This window comes from Nomascus leucogenys, chromosome 3 (genome assembly GCF_006542625.1).
Source record: "Nomascus leucogenys isolate Asia chromosome 3, Asia_NLE_v1, whole genome shotgun sequence".
Taxonomy (NCBI): domain Eukaryota; kingdom Metazoa; phylum Chordata; class Mammalia; order Primates; family Hylobatidae; genus Nomascus; species Nomascus leucogenys.
Window position 1 is genome coordinate 59485370 of NC_044383.1, and position 19524 is coordinate 59504893.

Below are 19524 nucleotides of genomic sequence, written 5' to 3' on the forward strand. Positions count from 1 at the left end.
ATTTTCCTACTATAAATCTTCGATTATGCAAAAAGAATAATATTTATGTAGCTAGCACTTCACTTTTGTTATGAAATGGTTTAAATCAGTGGTCCCCAACCTTTTCGGCACCAGGGACCGGTTTCACGAGACAATCTTTCCACAAACAGGAGTTGTGGGGATGCTTTTGGGATGAAACTATTCCACCTCAGGCATTAGATTCTCATAAGGAACACACAGCCTAGATCCCTCGCATGCGCAGTTTAAAATAGGGTTCACAAATCTAATGCTCACCGATCATCTGACAGGAGGCTGAGCTCAGGTGGTAATGCTTGCTCACCCGCCCCAGTGCTCCTGCTGTGAGGTCTGGTTCCTAAGAGGCCACCGACAGGTACCAGTCTGTGGCCCAGGGTTTGGGGACCCCTGGTTTAAATCAAAAGAGCCTGTTTACTTACTGTTATTTTACAACAGATGGTATAAGATTCCCTGGGGACAATTAGCAGTGAAAGAAGAGAGCTTGAGAGCTGTCTAAACACTGGCTTACAGGTATATCTTGCGAGAAGCTCAGGACAAATTTCCCTCCCGAACTGAACTTCCTAAAGTAGTGGGGGTGGGAATTCTGATGGTAGCTGACAGTCTACAATCAACCAGATTACACTTTTGGAAAATGATTGATTATAACTGACAATCTAACCTGAAAGACAACACTTTTGAGGAGGAATAAATAAGTTGAAATATTATTTTTCTCATCATAAAATAATAAATGAATAAAAGCTAAACAAGATTTTAAGATCCATAAATGAATAATTACAACAAGAAAATAATCTCTTCTTCCAAACAACAAACCTGAACCTTCTCCCATATTTTAACAGAATTCTGTTTTTTAAAAAATGACTTTAGGTAAAAACTGCTTATCTCCTTCTTATTCCCTATACTTCAAGTTGGAAACAAACTGTCCAAAAGCTTACAGTATGCAGAACCAGCTTCTTCCTCTAACCTAGTTGGGATATGAATATAGTCAGTTTATTCTACCCTTTTTGAAACAAAGACTCTTCTCTCCTACATCTATTAACAAGATCTAATTATATAATGAAACTCATATTGGTGTAATCATCATGTCTTGCTTGTGGAAAACTGACTCACAAAAGTATACGGTAGTCATAAAATCTGGCTGGGCAAGATGGCACATGTCTGTAATCCCAGCACTTTGGGAGGCCAAGGTGAGAGGATCACTTGAGCTCAGGAGTTTGAGACCAGCCTGGGTAACACGGTGAAACTCCCATCTCTACAAAAATTAGCTGGACATGGATGGTGGTGCATGCCTGTAGTCCCAGCTACTTGGGGGGCTGAGGTGGGAGGATCGCCTGAGCCCAGGGGGTTGAGACTGCAGTGAGCTGAGATGGCGCCACTGCTCTCTAGCCTGGGTGACTGAGCAACACCCTGCCTCAAAAAAAAAAAAAAAAAAGTATACAAACTTTGAAAGTATTTTTGTTGCTTCATATACATATATGTAACTCACAGAGCCTACACTTCTTCCATTTAAAGTGTACAATTCAATGTTTTAAAATATATTCAGAGTTGTAACTCTCACTATGATCAATTTTAGAACCTTTTTTCCACCTCAAAAAGAAATCCTGTATCCTTTAGTTATCCCCACCATCCCTCATCTTCCCCAGTTCTAAGCAAACACTAACCTACTTTCTTCTCTACAGATAGGCTTTTTTGGACATTTCATATAAATCTTTCCCTAAAATCTTTCCTTTTTTTCACTGTAAATTAATTTGAGTTGTAGTCTCCTATATTTCAGAATAGGACAACCCTACCACAAATTCTGTTTAACTTTTCTATAATTCATGGAAATATAAAAATAAATTGCATAATATTAAAGAAGATACCTTATTTTTGAGACTGTTAGACTATATATCTGAATATACTGTATTATCTCATCCAAAAGACGATCAGTCATGCTATCGAAATCAGCAAAAGTATCATTCTAAAAAGAAAGCAAAGCACATACAGTATATTTGGGAATATGTATAATCACATGAAAAACTAACAATATAAACATTATTTTTAATTTAGGAACTGAAAATATGGTTAAGTCCAACATTTTTTAGAGAAGTTAGTGAGTAATAATTTTTATATTAAAATGAGCAAAGAGAGTAAATTTCTAGGGGAAAAAAAGGTTCAGTGTTCTTAAAATACTTGCATTGTTTGTTTAGCTCACTACCAGTATGAAACAGAAGATGTTTACAATGGTTTAATTAATGAAATATTTCTATAGAAATGTGAAATTCTAGAAATATTTCATACGTGGAGATCATAAGTCAAAATGTAAATCGGATATACATTTATATTAAATTTCATAAAATCAGAAAAATTATTTCTACTATTATAGGCATTTTGTAGTAAGGCAAAATTTAGGTAGAAACTGGTAAAAAATGTTTGTTTTCACTGAAAACACTGTCATATTGTACCTGATTTCTCTCAGACATAAGAAAATCAATTCTTCCCCCAGGCAGTCCAAGTTCAATGTAAGTTTTTACTAATCGGAGATCTGCACTGTTTCCTAAAAAATGAAAAATGATGTTTAAAGGATGAGATAAAGTAAAAGGTACAAGGTACACCATCATATATTTTTACAGTTTTTAGAGACAAGCTTATGGCCTATGCCATTTGTGAATAGACAACATACAATGAAATAGAGTTCTCAATTTTTACATCAAAGCTGATTTCTATTAGCCAGGCGATGTCAATTCAACAGTTTTTATTCTTTTTTCTTTCTTTTTTTTTTTTTGAGATGGAGTCTTGCTCTGTCTCCCAAGCTGGAGTGCAGTGGCACGATCTCGACTCACTGCAACCTCTGCCTCCCGGGTTTGAGTGATTGTCCTGCCTCAATCTCCCGAGTAGCTGGGACTACAGGTGCATCCCACCACCCCCAGCTAATATTTTGTATTTTTAGTAGAGATGGGGTTTCACCGTGTTAGCTAGGATGGTCTTGATCTCCTGACCTTGTGATCCGCCTGCCTTGGCGTCCCAAAGTGCTGGGATTACAGGCGAGAGCCACCGTGCCTGGCCGACAGTTTGTTTCTTAGGTGGTTTTGGTGGCTTTCACTTTTCTACCTAACAGTGTACTTATTTATCAAACTGTTAGCACATCACTTTGGTGACTCCTGGCTACAGCAGCTATAAATGGTGCCTTACCATCACCATTCTAGGTAATCATACAGCAAACTGTGAATGCATTTTAGATTTAATCCGTTGACCTTCCTTTGGTGATACCGGCACAGACTGAGAAAAATAAAAATCCATTTAATATCTAAGAAAGTTTATTTTAATAATTATTAACTCAAAAGGCATCTACCATATACTTACAATACAGATATAAGACACAAGTGTTTCTTCAAAAAGTTCATGGAAAATGCTTCATTAAAAAAACTACATATGGGTTTCAAAAATTTTTTACACCAAAATAAACACATACTAATTTGTTATAACATGTTTGAATAGAGTCTAGTTTGAGGCACTAAGAAGGATAAGAAATCAGTTTGAGGCCGGGCACGGTGGCTCACGCCTGTAATCCCAGCACTTTAGGAGGCTGTGGCAGGCGGATCATGAGGTCAGGAGATCAAGACCAGCCTGGCTAACACAGTGAAACCCTACTAAAAATACAAAAAATTAGCCGGGCGTGGTGGCAGACACCTGTAGTCCCAGCTACTCGGGAGGCTGAGGCAGGAGAATGGTCTGAACCTGGGAGGTGGAGCCTGCAGTGAGCCGAGATCGTGCCACTGCTGACAGAGTGAGATTCTGTCTCAAAAAAAAAAAAAAAAAAAAAAAGAAGTTTAAAAAGAAACCTTATCAAACAACATGGATTCTGCTAAAATGGAAGCAAGAACAAACATCAAACTTATGGTGAAGCTTCAGTGGAAGAATGGTGAAATAACGGAGGCTTTACAAAAAAGTTTATTGGGAAACGCCCCAAGGAAATCAGCAGTTTACAAATGGGTAACTTGCTTAAAGAAGGGAAAAAACAATGTTGAAGATGAAGCATACAGCAGTAGACCACCCACATCAATTTGTGAGGAAAAACTTCATTTTTTTCATGCCCTAATTAAAAAGGACTGACAATTAACAGCACAAACAATAGCTGACATCTTAGACATCTCAATTGGTTCAGCCTACAGAATTCTGACTGAAAAATTAAAGTTGAACAAACTTTCCACTCAATGGGTGTCAAAACCATTGTGCTCAAATTAGCTGCAGACAAGAGCAGAGCTTTCAATGGAAATATTAAACAAATGGTATCATTTCTTCAAAGAATTGTAACAGGAAATGAAACATGGCTTTACCAGTATGATCTTGAAGACAAAACACAATCAAACCAATGGCTATCAAGAGGTAGAAGTGGTCCAGTCAAAGCAAAAGTGGACCAGTTAAGAGCAAAGGTTGAGGCAACAGTGTTTTGGAATGCTCGAGGCATTTTGCTTCTTGACTTTCTGGAGGACCAAAGAATGATAATATCTGCTTATTATGAGAGTGTTTTGAGAAAATCAGCCAAAGCTTTAGCAGAAAAATGCCTGGAAAAGCTTCACCAGAGAGTCCTTCTCCATCATGACAATATTCCTACTTATTACTCTCATGAAGAGGGCAATTTTGATGGGAAATCATTAGGCATTCATCTTACAGTCCTGATTTGGTTCCTCTGACTACTTTGTTTTCTTATCTTAAAAACTCTGTAAAGGGGATCCATTTTTCTTTGGTTTAATGTGTAAAAAAGAAGGCATTGACATGACTAAATTCCCAGGACCCTCAGTTCTTGGAAATTTACTAGAATGGCTGTTATAATTGCTTACAAAAGTGTCTTGAACTAGACAGAGTTTACACTGAGAAATGAAGTTTCTATTTCTATTTTTATCTTTTAACTCCATTTTTCCACAATTTTTGTTTGTTTGTTTGAGATGGAGTCTCACTCTGTTGCCCAGGCTAGAGTGCAGCAGCTCAGTCTTGGCTCATTACAACCTCTGCCTCCTGGGTTCAAGTGATTCTCCTGCTTCAGCCTCCAAAGTAGCTGGGATTACAGGCATCCAGCACCATGCCTGGCAAATTTATTTTTCCACATTTTTTCTGAATTCCTCTCATATATAAATATAAAAATAATTATCTTCAAAAATAGTTTAGTGGATTCCTTTGGTTTACTAACAATATAAGCATGTCATTATCAAATGCTGAATTTTTATTTTACCTGATGTTTATCTTTTAGAATTTTATGATTTAATGCACTGACAGAGATAATTTATTCTTCATTTTAAAAGGCGTACCTCTAATATTCACCACAAACTCGAAATATATATGTTTAATCACATTAAGGAAACAGACTAATCCTATTGAGATCAAAGTTTTGTGCTTACTTGTAATAATTAGGAATGGATATTAAATTTTATAAAGTTTCTTACTTGATTTGCTGATGTAGGGTATTTTATTACTGAAATTCCTTATACTTACTTATCCTTCCATTCTGGGAAATAAACCTTATCTGTTATAGTAACTTACTCTAATATATTAATTCCAGGTGCTAGAGTTTCGTTAAATATATTTGAGTTCATTAAGTATTTTTTTTTTTTTTTTTTTGAGACGTAGTCTTAGTCTGTTGCCCAGGCTGGAGTGCAGTGGCATGATCTTGGCTCACTGCAAGCTCTGCCTCCCAGGTTCATGCCATTCTCCTGCCTCAGCCTCCGGAGTAGCTGGGACTACAGGCGCCCGCCACCACGCCCAGCTAATTTTTTTGTATTTTTAGTAGAGACGGGGTTTTACCGTGTTAGCCAGGATGGTCTCAATCTCCTGACCTTGTGATCCGCCCGCCTCGGCCTCCCAAAGTGCTGGGATTACAGGTGTGAGCCACCGTGCCTGGCCCATTAAGTATATTTATGTCAGATTGGTCTACTGTTGTTTGGGGGCAGGTGTTGGTGTGATATCTTTATTGGATTTGGTAACAAGGTTAGGTTAACTTTAAGGAATAAAATGGGCTGCTTTGTATCTTTTTCTCCATTGTTCTAGAACAATTTATGTAACACAGGGATAATTTGCTTCTTAAAATTTTTAAAAAAGAATTTGCCAGAGATTCTACTGGGTCCAGAAGTCTTTCTTGGGGGATAATTCTTTGAAAACTTTATTGTTTGGGGGGAGGGAAGAAAAGTTAGCACTGAGAATATTTTATTTCTTGGAAGTCTGGTTATTTTTTTTTTAAAGAAACATCTCCAATTTTATGACAATTTAGTACCATGGACATTTGTTTAATATTTTCATAATCCATAAAAATCTAGTTTGTTGCTATAGAATCTCATTATAATACAGTAATATTGCATTGTTCTAGAGATATTTGGCATCTTCTAACAGTTCCTACATCTAGAAAAAAACTGTTGAGTAACCAAAACAGCTGTCATAAAACCGCAGCACTAAAGCCAGGTACCTGTATTTAGAATTTAATTTTTATAACTTAATTAATGAAATTTTAACTTCTAGAAATACCGATTTTTCTAGCACACAAAGTTTAAAGCAGCTAGGTAAAAGGGAACCAGAAAGACTATCAAAGGGAGACAAAATAACTGCCATGAGGTGGCAGCTGGCAAAACCAACAATAAGAGAGAAGATAAAAAAAAAATTCCACTGAGTTCATGTCCTTTGCAGGGACATGGATGAAGCTGGAAATCATCATTCTCAGCAAACTAACACAGGAACAGAAACCCAAACACCACATGTTCTCACTTCTAAGTAGGAGTTGAACAATGAGAACAAACAGACACGGGGAGGGGAACATCACACACTGAGGCCTGTTGGGGGGTGGGGGACTAGGGGCGGGATAGCATTAGGAGAAATACCTAATGTAGATGACAGCAAACTACCATGGCACGTGTATACCTATGTAACAAACCTGCATGTTCTGCATATGTATCCCAGAATTTAAAGTATAATGAAAAAAAAAAAATCCCAAATTAAACAAAATGTTGGCACATAAGTGTCAGTTCCATGGAAAATTTACTTACGAAGGAATCTAATATTACACTTAGGATAAGTAAAATTAAGCATATTTCTGTTTCAGAATGCATTTAAGATTCAATTAATTTAAGCAATTAAAAAATCTTTTTTTAGTTCAAAGACTAAATGAAAGTAAATGAGATCTGTTAGGAAAAAAATATATTGAGTTGCTCTGGGTTACATCCATAGATGTCACATACCATCTAAACCGTGTACACAGACAATCAGATGTACTCCATCTTCAGAACCATCCTCTTCTTCTACGCTAAAATAAGGTACTGAGGATGCCAGCAGAGGAACTTCACTGTACATGAACCCAGGAAGTTTCAGTAGCTTCAGTTCTTCTTTTGCCTGAAGGAAGCTGAAGTAAAACACAAAAGATACTCTTTACTAAGGATCCTATTCAGTTGTTAGAACCCTCCTGAATTTAGAGAATTGTAGAAGTGGAAACCCAATAATATTTGGTTTTAAAACCATGAAAATATGTGGCATCACCTAAGTGATTTAGAAATCAGAGAGTAATTTTCTTTATTATTTGTAGTACATATTCTATCAAATACAATGAACACTTTAAACCTGAAATCACTTGAAAATATTCTTTTAAACTTGAAATCAACTAAGAAAACATTCTGAGTGAAGTTATACTTTCTGCAAAATTTAATACTGTATGCACAGAAAAGCTGGGAGAGGGACTGGAGAGGTGATAATCTGATGTTTATCCTGTAATGAAATCTTATCCCCTTTGCTCCTTTTTAATCTTGCATAAATGGAAGGGAAGGAGTGATTTACAAAATGTAACAGTGAGAATGGAGTTACAGTATTTAGCAGATTAGGTTATTTGTATTTTTCTCTAAAAATACCAATAAGAAGGAGCAGAACGAAGAGTGGAATGTGACTACATACAATTAGTGGTATATACTCGTTTGCAATGACTGACAATCTAACCAATTTGGGGATTGCAAACATCAAAAATTATTAACTAACATACATCATTTGGACTGATAAAGTGAAGCTGGAAGAGGAACCTGATGAACACTAAACTGAGTAGGATAAGCTAGGCGAAAATATTTGGAGTCTATATTAGAGATCATTGCTTTCTGATGACTCAGACAGTCTCAAGTAACCAGATGGTGATATAAACTTTATTTTCCCTGCATATTACAATTTTTTAATTGGCTATTGTTACCTCAGTGGTTTCACTAGCTTTAGACACTATGTATTTTAATTTCTGTGTATAAATCAGAATAATCTGGGAACTTTAAAAATCTCTATATATACATGCCCAGACCTCTTACCCCAAATATTATGACTCAGTCTGGCTGAGGCAACAGAATATTTTAAGAACCAGTACACGCTGGTAAACCTGTATCATCCCCAGATTTTTCTGGATATTTTACTGGTACATGAAATCTCAATTCTGGAAACCACTGACTTAGCTGAAGGCAATCAGCATCTGGTAAGTTTAAGAAGTTTCCACTACCCTGTTACTCATTTAACTAATATTATCCTTACTTCCTAGATAAACTCATAAAACTTGGCTTTTGTCTGGAAGTTAATGGAGGAGAAATGAGGGACTGATGAAAAAAGGGTTTTAAGCTCAATTATTCCATACTTCTAACACAAAACTACCATTGGAAAATCTGTATCAGGAATGTCTAGCCTGTAGAACAGCACGATCATTCAGGAACTATAGGTCTGTCTGGCCAAGGGTATATATATTATGTTCATTTCTCCATTTCGGATAGTCATCAAAGAAGCACTTTTTGTATTACAGAAACCAGACAACAAAATAGACACTCAATCCTTTAGCACTATCTATGATTTTATATATATGTATATATTTAGCAGCAGGTACTATTATGTTCCATTACTTACGCTTGTATTTGAGGTTTTGGTGAACTTTCATACCAGGAAATTGAAGAAGTGAAGTTGTAAGAAGTACTGCTTGGCTGCTTTGTAATGGCATCAAATTTACTTTTGGAAGAATATTTAACATTACAAGGAGACTCTCGTGGTGCAGATGGGAAGGACAAACAACCAGAAGTACAGACAGTAGGCATATTTATACCATCTCTCAGATAGTCACTGTTTATTTTTTCAGATTTTATAAGTCCTTCTTCCATTAGTTCATCTCTGCTTGTATAGTGAGCATTTATTGTTCCATCCAAAGCTGAATAATCTGTTTCTTCATAGTACCCATTTTGAACCATTTGTTGATCCTGCTCTTCCTCCTCATCCTCTTTATCCTGTTCCTGCTGAAGATTACTAATTTCTTTTTCAGAAGTTTCCTTCTGAGGGCTAAGCGCATTGCTGTAGCTAACAGCACATGTGTCAGAAATATCCGTACTGCTTTGAGAACCAAAATAATTTTCCACAAGCCCTTGCTTTACTATATCAGTACTGGCTGAAAAAGGATCACTTGTACCCAGATGAGTTTCACTTTCAACTGTAGGGATTTCTGAATACATCTGTTTGAGACTTAATACATCACTATTTTTTTTCATAGTTCTATCTTCACTAACATCTGTATTAGTAGAAATGGAACCTGAAACGACACAAGGAGTGCCTAAACAAATCAGTTTTGAATTTAATGTAATTGCTGTCCCTGTAGAGTTATTAGATTTATCAGGACTCTGGAAGCCTTTACACATAGTATCCAAGTTAGGTTTGGAGCTGCAACTACTTTTCACATCACTGGAAGTATCTTCATCTGAAAAAACAAATTGTAAAGGGTCTTTAATGCTTGAATTTAAGGAATGTATTGCTACAGTTTCATTGTCCAAGTTCCCTGAAAATACAACACTCTGCTGTTGCAAAGTGATACTTGACTTTTTAGTATCATCACATTTTGGTAAATCAGTCGTTCCTAGATTTAATACAGTTTTGCTATCATTTAGATGGCATTCAGGTACAACAGATTTCTTAGAATTTTCATCAGGTGACAGTTCATCATCAGAAGGTAGAGAGTTTATGGATGTCAAAGATGACTGTATTTCGCTTATAGCACTTGTACTCTCAGTACAATGATTTCCTAATGAAAATTTTACATTATAATCAGGTTTCATCAAAAGCTGAGGAAATAATCTTTCACTATTGTAAGGACCTTGCCCTTGCACAGTTTCAAAGACTAAATCAGTGTTTGGATGTGTCGCAAAAGAACTTGGTTCACTTTCAACACCTGAATCTGAAAATCTAGATGAGGCATATGTGGCATTAATATCTGGTAACTTAATTGTATCTCCACTTACTACAACATGATATTCTTTTGTAGAAGGGGCAGGTAGATTACTTCTTAATTTAGTTAATGATTCTCCAATAGAAAGACACTTTGCTTCTTGCAACGCTTCCTTTTCAAATGTTATTTCTATAGATTTAGATTTACCATTAGATTCTAAGGACTCAAAGTTGGGTAGTAAATTATCCACAAGCATTTCTTCTTGTCGAAGCTCTGTCCAAGGTCCTAGTTTGACAGTTATTTTCTCTCCACTGAAAGGATCTTTATTACTGGGCTTTATTTCAATTGTTCTAACTCCCAAAGATGGGGTTGTTTGATGATCATGGCAATCGTCTGATGACCTTCTGGATGCCAGATTGTGTTCCATTTGTGTAATTTCACTATCGTCCTGGGAGATATCAAGTTTACCTGAAATGGACAAATTTGCACAAAGATTTAGGTTGCCAGAGTTCAAAGGATCAAACTGGTCTGGTTGCATATTTTCAATATCTGGAGACTTTTGTTCAGTTCTCTCTGTATTAGTTGGCAAACAGCTAGCTTCCTTTTGACTTGTCTGTCTCATGTAGGTCTTTGGGTCAAAATTATATCCACATATTGTGGGATCCAGACCTTCCTTCTGACTATGTGAAGGATTGCCTTCAAAGCATTTAGTGAGATCATTTGATGCTGTACTTTTCAAACATTTGTAGCCTACCAAAACCACAGAATCCTTAGAGTTCTGTTTTATTAATTTTTTTGTGTTTTCAGATTTCATTGTTTTCATAAGCTTAGTAACCTTAACTTTGGATTTATTTGATTCTTCATTCTTTCCTTTTAGAGATTTTGTTAGCTGCTTTTCACCTTCTGTATACCAAATACTGGAGGCACCAGCAGGTCTGACTTTCAACTCTGGGCTAGAAAGTCCTGCTACAGAGCTTTCTTCAGTCTCATATTTATCCATTTTACTGGACTCTGATCTCTGAAGATTCTGAATTCCCATCCAGGGTGCATCTAAGTCTTTTATCCAAAGAAAAAAAGATTCAGGTTTAAAACAAAGTGTGAGAACTCAAATGATTAAGACTTCTTTTTCTAACTATAACTTTCTAATATCCTCAAACATAAATAAAACTAGAGAGGGAAAAAAACTATTCCACATTAGGGAATGGTTTTATGTATATTAGGAAGAATATACTGAAAACTATACACATAGCTTGTATATTTTAGTTAGATTACACTTACCTTCAGTAACTGAATCTAAATACCTATCTTCAAAGATTATAGGTAATGAATTGAGATCTCCATCTAATTCACTACATTCAATAGGTAAGGGTGGAAGAGAACTGCAGAAGGAAGTATTTTTGATAGCGGTGCACATCTGTAGATGACTCTGAGCACTGAAAAATATTTCTTAAGTCAGATTGTAATTTAGAAAAATTATACCCAACTCCCCTTTGTAGAATCTACCCTTTCCCCTTCCCTCTTCAATTCCTATCCCTCATCTGCAAGACATAACCTTCTTATGAAAGAGCTGCTTGGTCAGCGATAAAAACTGGTAAAATGAAAATGATAGTTTGTTGGCAATAAATTATTGACTTATTAAATTACAGACTGCTAATTATTTATAATTCCCATTATATTCTTCCATACTTTCTTATGTTATTTCAAAGTGAATTTCTATGCTTAATGTCTCAACTTCTAAATCTGCTGCAAATCGCATATAAGAGAAATACCAAAAGCTTAACTGCTTAATAATTATTTGATGATAGTGCTGGGAAAAAGACATGTTTCATTTCCACTGTTTCTACTTCACATATATTGACAAATAAAATTAACAGCTATTTTAAAACAAGATGTATAATTTTCTAATATAAAACAGTTAAAACAGAAAACCCTGTCTTATGGAAAATTTCAAACAAATCAAATAATAGTATAAAATACCCCACATATATACCTCCGAACTTCAACAGTTAACATATACCCTTTTTATCAGCACTCTCTACCTACCCTGATACTCTATTATTATTTACAGGATTCTTTTTGTGGTATAATTTATATGCATTAAAATATAAATCTTAGCTGTATGATTTTGACAAATGGATATATGATACAGAACCTTTCCATCTACTCAGATGGTTCCCTCATGTCTTCCCAATCCAGCCCAAGTCAATGCCAAGAAAACCATGTCCTGTCTTTTTTTCATCTTACTTTTGCCTGTTCTATAACTTCATATAAGTAGAATCATACAGTATTCAATTTTTAATGTCTAGCTTTTTTTGCTCAGCATAACATCCTCAAAATATTCTTTAATGCCAAAGAAAACCAGGACTAAATCTACTCAGTAGGAAAGATAGAAGGCATTTGTTCTGGATATTTTAATTGTAAATCATTTACAATTACAGAAGACAGTATATATGAAAATCTGTAATAAAAAAGGATGAACATAAGAAATTCTGACCTGTGAAAATGAAGACAGAATATGGCTAAATGGATGGCTACAGCCAAAGCTGCATGAGACTACCAAGATTATGGTAGATCTGATAAAAAGGGAGGGAGCAATACAGTGGATTATGCTTCTTTATACGTAAAGTATGGAACTTTAATGAAGTGACTAATAAGATGAAACCTAATTTGATTATAGATGGGATTTCTGAAATTCAAATTCTCCTAATTTCTTATATTGTTAATACTGCATATTCTGTCACTGATAAATTCTGAGACAGGTATCTCATGTAAAAGGAAATAATATCATTTTAATTTTGAATGTATACTACTCACTGAAGTTCCTGGTATGCAACGGCAGCTTCTCTTGGGTGCTCAAAACAAAAGAATGCCTCAGAAAATCTGCGTACCTAAAAAATTCCAAGAGAGTATTAATAACATGACGTATTTAAAAAGTCAATCTGGCATCTTATGGTAAGGAGAGAAACTGCCTCCATTAGGCCTTCCATAATCACCCGCCAGAATTAAACTTCCCTTCTCCCTCTTCAGTGTTGCCAATGTATTTTTGTACTACATGAAATAAATCTGGAAAGCATATATAAATATAAGCTATTATGATTACCACCATAGCCTTTACCACCTTTTATCTTAAAATAAATAATCTCCCCTCCTAAAGTGTAATGTTCTTTAGAAGAGAAGCTACGGGCCAGGCATGGTGCCTCACACCTGTAATCCCAGCACTCTGGGAGGCTGAGGTGGGTGGATTACCTGAGGTCAAGAGTTTGAGACCAGCCTGGCCAACATGGTGAAACCTCATCTCTACTAAAAACACAAAAATTAGTGGGGCATGGTGGCAGGCGCTTGTAATCCCAGCTACTCGGGAGGCTGAGGCAGGAGAATTGCTTGAACCCAGGAGGCAGGGGTTGCAGTGAGCCAAGATGGCGCCCTTGCACTCTAGCCTGGGCGACAAGAGTAAAACTCCCGTCTCAAAAAAAAAAAAAAAAAAAAAAAAGGCAAAGCTATGTTTTGATGACCTTTGCATACCCCCAAAACATGTATCTTGGCATATTACAGAATCAAGTACTTGGTAAATACATGTTGAATCTAGCTGAACATTTCTTCCATTATACTTGTATTTTAACTCTTTCATTTTTAATTATGAAATGAAACGCTTTGTCAGCTACTGGAGCAAAATTAGGCAACAGGAGCCGGAAAAGATGTCTTATTTGGACAGTACAGAGAGGAGAAATTTTATTACATCTACAATTATTTTCTAAACAAAGTAAGATCTAGGATTCTTTGGTTTTAAATGTCCAACAAATTAGAGACCTATTTTACTTGTCATCAATATCTGGCCAGGTGAATTTCTGACTTACTAAATTTGTTTCCCTAAGCAGATAAACCTGGGTCTTCAGACAAACAAGTCAATGAGGGAAGTGGGAAAAGAAGATATCAATGAGAAGGATGCATTCTGTGTCTTTACTTTCATATGTGGTCCAAATGCTTTTTTTTCCTCTCCAACATTAAAGGAAAGGTGAGAAAAAAATAACAGCCTGTCTGGCTGTCTATTAAGACGATTTCCTTTGGGGCTATAAAGCATGAAAAAAACGCATCTTTAAGTTATCTGGACTCCTGCAGTTGCAGCTGGACCTACAAAACTGGCGCTAGCTGCTTTTCCTTCTCTCTACCTTCTCTAAGTCCTACAATAATGATCATTTCTTGACAGTACTCTACCTCACAGTCTCCAAACTAAAAACTTTATTCTCATTCTTTGACTTAAACCACATAAAAACTCAATGTCAAATTGAATGATGAAGAAAAACAAAAAAAAACCTCTAGGATGATATTATCTTCATTTAATAGGTGAGGAAACAAAGACACAAAGAGGTTAATTATTTGGCCAAGATGACACAGCTATTAGGCGATAAACCTGTGATGCAAATGAAGACTTGAGAAACTCCAATTCTTGTGCTCCACTTACCTTTTCCTTTCTGCATTTAGACTCCTTGTTATCAGAAATCTTTCCTTTCTTGTATGCACCCAAATGAAGTTCTTTCTAAATTCACTCTCAGCATAATTATCATGCTGTAGCTATTACAACTAAGGGTATTAACTGTAGTGTGTGGCCATAACTAAGGTATGACTGCCAACTGATGGCAATACAGCTAATTTTCAGGCAAAAGTTTGACAGAAAAAAATTTTTAATTTACAAATTTAAACTTCAAATATGGGGAATATATATATTGCTGCTTTGTATATGTATGTATTTTGGTATGCATTTTTTATGTTTATAAAAAATGAATTTTGTGTGCCCAATTAAAAAAAAACTTATTTGGTAACATCACTTATTCAAAAGCTAGGAGGAAGACAGCCAAGCATTCAAAATAAGTATTTGTTAATGCTTCACAGAGTTAAATACTCCTGTATCTGTGTTCATTCTAATAATGCTGTTCAAATTGCTAACACAGTATTTATATTACAATTCTATACGTGTGCATTCAGATTAGATTCTAATCTTGAGTGCAGGGTCTATATCTGACAGATTATCTAATATCTATGTTACCTTGAAAAAAATAAGCACCTTGCAAATGTTTACTGAACAAATGTTTTTTTACGTCCTTGCACTAACTCATAGCAAAATACCATAAAATCGTTTCATTACAAAGCTGATTTATACTTACTAGTTGATACAATTGCACTTGGTTTCAGTTATTTGCTTTCCCAATCCACACCACATTAAAAGAGCAACTTAGACAAAGAAAAATGAAGAATTACAGAGGTAAGTACACAGGCAGTTACAAGAAATGATGAGAACGTGATGAAGAAATATCCATCCTTAAAAGAAAGCCTAGAATTCCCCTATAAAAGACCACACAAAATAAATAAAAAATTAATACTTGAGATCTTTTAATGGATATTCCAATATCCTGGCATTTTTAATAACATGGAATACCAGTGCATTAAAGTTGAGCACATTAAATAAAATTCACAACTAAATCATTATCATATATATATCATATATCATATCATACCTATACTAAAGTATGTTTAGTATAGGCATGCCTTGGAAATATTATGGGTTAGGGTCCAGACCACCACAATAAGGTGAATATTGCAATAAAGCAAGTCACATGAATTTTTTTCAGTTTCCCAGTGTGTATAAAAGTTATGTTTACACTATACTACAGTCTATTAAGTGTGCAATAGCATTATACCTTTTTTTAAAAAGCCAATGTTTATACTTTAAAAATATTTTATTGTTAAAAATGCTAATGATCATCTGAGCCTTCGGCTAGTTTTGCTGCTGGAAGGTCTTGCCTTGATATTGATAGCTGCTGATCAGGGTGGCTGTGGTGGCTATGGCAATTTCTCAAATTACAATAATGAAGTTTGCTGCGTCAATTGACTTCCTTTCACAAAAGATTTCTCTTTAGCATGTGATGCAGTTTAACAGCATTTTACCCAGAGTAGAACTTCAAAATTGAGTCAATCCTCTTGACCCCTGCCACTGCTTTTTCAACTAAGTTTATGTAATATTCCAAATCTTTTGTTGTCATTTCAACAATGTTCACAGCATCTTCACCAGGAGTAGATTCTATCTCAAGAAACCACTTTCTCTGTTCATCCATAAGAAGCAACTCTTCATCTGTTCAAGTTTGATAGTGAGATTGCAGCCATTCAGTCACATCTTCAGGCTCCACTTCTATTTCTAGTTCTCTTGCTATTTCCACCACATCTGCAGTTATTCTCTCCACTCATCTTGATCCTCTCAAAGTTACCTATGAGGGTTAGAATCAACCTCTTCCAAACTTCTGTTCATGTTGGTATTTTGACCTCCTTCCTTGAATCATGAATGTTCTTAATGGCATCTACAATGGTGATTTTTTTTCCCAAAAGTTTTCCTTTTGCCCAGATCCACCAGAGGAATCACCATCCGGGGCAGCCATTGCCTTACAAAATACATTTAAGTAATAAGGTTTGAAAGTCAAAATGACTCATGGATCACATGGGCTGAAGAATAGATTGTTGTGTTAGCCCACATGGAAACATCATTAATCTCCTTGTATATCTCCAGGAGAGGTCTTGGCTGAGTAGGTGCAATATTAATGAGCAATAATATTTTGAAAGGAATCTTTTTATTCTTAAACTGTAGGTCTCAACAGTGGGCTTAAAATATTTAGTAAACCACGCTGTAAACAGATGTGCTGTAATCTAGGATTTGTTGTTTTGTTAACAGTACAGAGTAGATTCAGCATAATTCTCAAGAGCTCTAGAATTTAGGAATGGTAAATGAGTATTGGCTTCAACTTCAAGGCACCAGTTACATTAGCTCCTAACAAGAGAGTCAGCCTGCCCTTTAAAGTCATGTACTGACTTCTCTTTTCTAGCTATGAAAGTCTTAGATGGCATTTTCTTCTACTAGAAGGCTGTTTTATCTCCATTGAAAATCTGTTGTTTAGTGCAGCCACCTTCATCAATTATTTTTGCTAGATCTTCTGGATAATATGCTGTAGCTTCTCCATCAGAACTTGCTGCCTTACCTCACACTTTTATGTTATGGAGACTTCCTGCCTTAAACCTCAACACCCAATCTCTGCTAGTTTCAAATTTTTCTTCTGTAGCTTCCTTACCTTTCAGTCTTCACAGAATTGAAAAGAGTTAGGACCCTGCTGTTGATTAGGCTTTGACTTATGGCATTGTTGTGGCTGGTTTGATCTTCTATCCAGACCACTCAACCTTTTCCCACATCACTACTAAGGCTGTTTCACTTTCTTATCATTCCATTAGAGAAGCATTTCAGTTTCCTTCAATAACTTTTCCTTTACATTCACAAGTTGGTTGTTTGGTGCAAGAGACCTACCTTGCAGTCTGTCTTGGCTTTCGACATGCCTTCTTCCCTAAGCTTAATCATCTCGAGCTTCTGATTTAAATTGAGAAACTTCCAACTTTTCCTCTCACATGAACACTTAGAGATCATTGCATATTAACTGGCCTAATTTAAATATTGCTGTTTCTCAGGGAATATGGAGACCCAAGTAGAGGAAGAGAGATGAAGGGAATGCTAGTTAGTGAAACAGTCAGAACAAACACAACATGTATTAAGTTCACTGTCATATATGGGCACTTCTGTGGTGCTTCAAAACAATTCAAAGAGTAACATCGAAGATTATGGTTAGAATATCTAAAGAAAAAAAATTACCTATTAAAGATCACACTACTGGCTGGGCATGGGGCTCATGCCTGTAATCCCACCACTTTGGGAGGCCGAGGCGGGTGGATCACCTGAGGGGAGGAGTTCGAGACCAGCCTGACAAACATGGTGAAACCCCGTCTCTACTAAAAATACAAAAATTAGCTGGACATAGTGGCGGGTGCCTATAATCTCAGCTAATTAGGAGGCTGAGGCAGGAGAATTGCTTGAACTGGGGAGGCAGAGGTTGCAGTGAGCCAAGATCGTGCCATTGCACTCCAGCCTGGGTGACAAGAGCGAAACTCCATCTAAAAAAAAAAAAAAAAAAAAAAAAGAAAGACGTGCACGCCACCATGCCTGGCTAATACTTGTATTTTTTGTAGAGATGAGGTTTCCCCATCTTGCCCAGGCTGGTCTTGAACTCCTGGGCTCAAGTGATCCACCCACCTCAGCCTCCCAAAATGTTAGCATTATTGGCGTAAGCCACCATCCCCCACCTAGATAGACTTATTTACTGGAAGTGCTGGACATGGTTTGTATATATACACATAAAGGTGATAAAATATTGTTTATGCTTATAGTTATAGTCAAATTGGAAGTCTGCCTAAACCTTGCAAAATATAAAAGTCTCAAATTATATACTATAAATAAGCAATATGTTCCCAGAAAGAAGTACTTTTACTTTATTTAGAAAATAGACATTCACATAGTTATACTCAAAGAATATCAGATCAAGTAGTTTAAGCAATAAATATCTCTTAAAAATGCAAACTTCATAATGTTTTGAGTAGATAATGCATCATTGTAAAGAGGTTCTTTAAGTGGAAAAGAATGGCTATACAAGCTATTCCTAACTTTTTCCCTCTACTAGAATACAAGTTCCATCAATACTGTTGAAAATAAGATTTTATGATATTAAAATCTCAATAAAAGCTAATAAGAATTCACTGACACTATGGTTTCCTTACTGGAAGGTAATGGGTCCACAACAGAATCTAGGATCCTGCTAATCCATATGGCAGCTTTAAAGTATAAATTTCAAAAACATGCTCCTTCTACAGGCAGATGCAACTAGACTCCAAGGAGGACAGGCCAAATTTCAGTTCCCACTCTTTCTAGCACAGTTATTCAGGGAATACCCTAACCCTGTTAATCACTTGCAGAACTTTTAAAAAGTTTCCTAGGTCTGGACCTCATTCAGCACTGATTTAAGTTCCCCAGGTAATTCAAATGTACAGCCGGGGCTGAAAACTTCTATTTTAATGTCAACTGAGACCACGAGAGTAGAATTACCCTCTTCCTTTTGCAAACAACTGTAAAACTGGTTAAAATACATGAAGCGACTTTTTCAAGCACTGAGGAACAAGCACTAGACAGGCAAAGCATCAGGAAAACATAATGTACAATTGAGATAAAATCAGCCAATAGAGAGAGACACCAAGATAATTGAGATGTTTGAATAAGTAGGCAATTTTTTAAAAAGTTACTTAATTTTTTTTTTACAGCAGTTTTAGGTTTACAGAAAAACTGATCAGAAAGTACGAAGTGTTTCCATATTGCCCTTCTTCCCCGCCCCTACACATCCAACTTCCCCTGTTATTTACATCTTGTGTTACTGTGGTACATTTGTTTCAACTGATGAACCAATATTAATATATCAATATTAAAG

At 35.9% G+C, this 19524-nt stretch overlaps 1 protein-coding gene across 12 annotated transcripts in view; it reads right to left on the bottom strand.

The window, feature by feature from the left end:
* The window catches only part of FAM135A (family with sequence similarity 135 member A), a 151844-nt gene that overhangs the window by 25744 nt on the left and 106576 nt on the right, over nt 1-19524 (bottom strand). For 4 of the 12 annotated variants that reach the window (XM_030809395.1, XM_030809393.1, XM_030809394.1 and 1 more), the window contains 6 exons: nt 13001-13074; nt 11465-11619; nt 8887-11242; nt 7212-7372; nt 2457-2548; nt 1875-1972 (listed from right to left, as the gene is read on the bottom strand). In XM_030809395.1, coding sequence (XP_030665255.1) covers nt 1875-1972; nt 2457-2548; nt 7212-7372; nt 8887-11242; nt 11465-11619; nt 13001-13074 — 2936 coding nt within the window. Of the gene's footprint in view, nt 1-273; nt 403-1874; nt 1973-2456; nt 2549-7211; nt 7373-8886; nt 11243-11464; nt 11620-13000; nt 13075-19524 lie in introns of all 12 variants that reach the window. The other 8 variants (XM_030809400.1, XM_003271093.2, XM_030809399.1 and 5 more) reach the window with 4 other exon arrangements.